The following is a 2,500-nucleotide window of genomic DNA, read 5'->3' as shown; positions in this document are numbered from 1 at the left end:
TCCCAGACCGGGCGTTGTGAGTGTTTATTGAGCGAAAACACCTAAAGCTCCACGAGGCTCCGGCAGGGGATGGTGGCGAACCCTGCTGTACTCTTTCACCACAACTTTCTCTCACTCTTACTTCCTGTTTCTGTTGTGCCTGTAATTCAAAGGGTCAGCCTTGTCACACTGTGTCACGCTGAATATCTCTGAGAACTACGTTAAGGGTACACGTGTCTGTGGAGTGCTCAGCCACTTGCACGTTAATTTCACTAGCAGGCTATTACTTTGATTGGATCAACTGGAACCCTTGACGTCGTAAGCGATGGACTCCCAATAATAGCTGTTTAGAGAGTTCAAACCAGTTAATTTAATTGATGTATAGCCATGTAGAGAGATCAAACCAGTCAATTTATAGCTGACTACAGAGATCAAAGCAGTTGACAGCTGGTTAATGAGACTAGGTTAGTTATCAAAAATTGGTTATTGGGGTGTAACCAGGTGGTGTTGATCTAACAACTAAAGGATCAACACTTCTATTCCCTTCATAATTCCCCTACCATATTTGGTGGGTCAAGCCAATTGATCTAGTTCTATTGTCTATTAGCCCCAGATCAGCTTTGATCAAGCAGAGCTTTTGATCAAAATCGTTCTAATCCTGAGAATGCAGTTATATTTATTTTTTGGATATAGTGTATCTTGGACTACATTATTATCTGACATGTCCTATTTCTTTTAAGACTGTAAAGTGTAATTTGAGGAAGGTTTGGTTGCTGTTCTAACAATTTGAGTGACTGCATGGTACTCCCTTGTTAGTTCATAAGTCATTCTATTGGTTTTGACATCATTGACATATAATTCCAGGTCAACAGATTTGCAGATATATATATATGATATGTCGATAGTTATCTACTCGACTTGGTGTGACCTACCAGTCTATTGTTCTACATATACTTTCACTCTTCTGAGTTCAAGGCTAGACTTCACACTCTGATATGTACTGATGAATTGTAGGAACACATTGGATCATAGGTCAACTGGATCAGAGCTGACCTGGGGCTGAAACAACAACAATAACAAAGATTAGAATGTTGTTTATGAAATGCTTAATCCTTTTGGAATGATCTGGCACCGTCATAATCTTTCATCACACAGCCATGGCAGGGATGGGAAATTGAGTATGGTCAGATGTAATGTTTTTCGTCATTATATAAGTTACATAGGTCAGTGAATTGGAGAGGATGTGTGTGAGACAGAGATGAGAGGTTATTGAATAGACATGAGAGGAAGCAGATGGAGATTAGCAGGTATGAAAGGGACAAAAGAAGGCTCAAACTTCCATAGAAAAATTTAAACTATTTTCTTTTCTCTTTGTCTTTTAGTTGTATCCAGTTGTGCCAACATGGGTTTATATAATACATCACAAACAACCAAGGTGAGATATTTTGTATTTACAGACCAGGCATCTCCTCTGTTATGGAAGCTTTACATCTCTGAAAATCTTACTATAATGTGGAGTTCTGGTACCATTGTGGAACCAATTTTACCATTGACTTTCATGGTATTAGAAAAATCAATGAACATAGAAATAAGTTTGTGGCATGGAATTCCATGTTACAAGATTTTCAGAAAAATAGTATTTTCATAACACGGGAGATTTCTTTATGTCATAACTATGTCTTGCTACTTCGAGGTTTCATTTTCATTTTCAGATCCTTCACACTGGACTTTTGGTATTTGCTGCTAATGTTGTTGTTGCTAATGCCCCCTTGAACCCTAAATGGGATGACCTGTGGTTGAAGACATTCCATTGGTGATACTGTGTGTCACCAATTATTATAATCCTTCATCATGTCATTTATGAAGTGTAACATCTTGAAATCAGTTTTCACAACCTAGTCTTCCTCTGTCCTTTTCTTCCACAGGTTACACAGGTCACTTTGAGTGCTCAATACTTTCTTTATGCAACTCTAATCTGCCATGCACATTATGTGTTCATACCAGCATAATCTTTTCTCATGATGTTATATCTGGTTCCTTTTATATCTCAGTTTTTCTCTTAGGTCACTAATAAACTGAAGAACATCAACAACATGGACAGGCAAGATTTGTATATATGGGCAATGGCAGGTCTTTCACAAAGAGCCTTATCTTTGATCCAGATATGGTCAACTCTGATCAATGGAGCCATTAGAATATATGTTAATATATATTAAATATTATTTCCTATTATTTGATCCAAGTATTTCTCAGTCCCATATTGTTGATTATTATGTTTAATACCACATAATAATAAATTAATAGTTATTGTAATCATCATCATCATCATCATCATCGTTTAACGTCCGCTCTCCATGCTAGCATGGGTTGGACGATTTGACTGAGGACTGGTGAAACCGGATGGCAACACCAGGCTCCAGTCTAATTTGGCAGAGTTTCTACAGCTGGATGCCCTTCCTAACGCCAACCACTCAGAGAGTGTAGTGGGTGCTTTTACGTGTCACCCGCACGAAAACGGCCA

The 2,500-nt window shown here is 38.2% G+C and overlaps 1 protein-coding gene across 5 annotated transcripts in view; it reads left to right on the top strand.

Moving 5' to 3' along the window:
* The window catches only part of LOC106872786 (serine--tRNA synthetase-like protein Slimp), a 105,631-nt gene that overhangs the window by 66,290 nt on the left and 36,841 nt on the right, over positions 1-2,500 (top strand). For all 5 annotated transcript variants that reach the window (XM_052975782.1, XM_052975783.1, XM_052975781.1 and 2 more), the window contains exon 12: positions 1,362-1,414. In XM_052975782.1, the coding sequence (XP_052831742.1) occupies positions 1,362-1,414 (53 nt within the window). The remainder of the gene's footprint in view (positions 1-1,361; positions 1,415-2,500) is intronic.

Source organism: Octopus bimaculoides, chromosome 22, assembly GCF_001194135.2.
Source record: "Octopus bimaculoides isolate UCB-OBI-ISO-001 chromosome 22, ASM119413v2, whole genome shotgun sequence".
Lineage (NCBI taxonomy): Eukaryota > Metazoa > Mollusca > Cephalopoda > Octopoda > Octopodidae > Octopus > Octopus bimaculoides.
The sequence above is the reverse complement of the archived record's forward strand: the minus strand, read 5'-3'. Positions and strand labels throughout refer to the sequence as shown.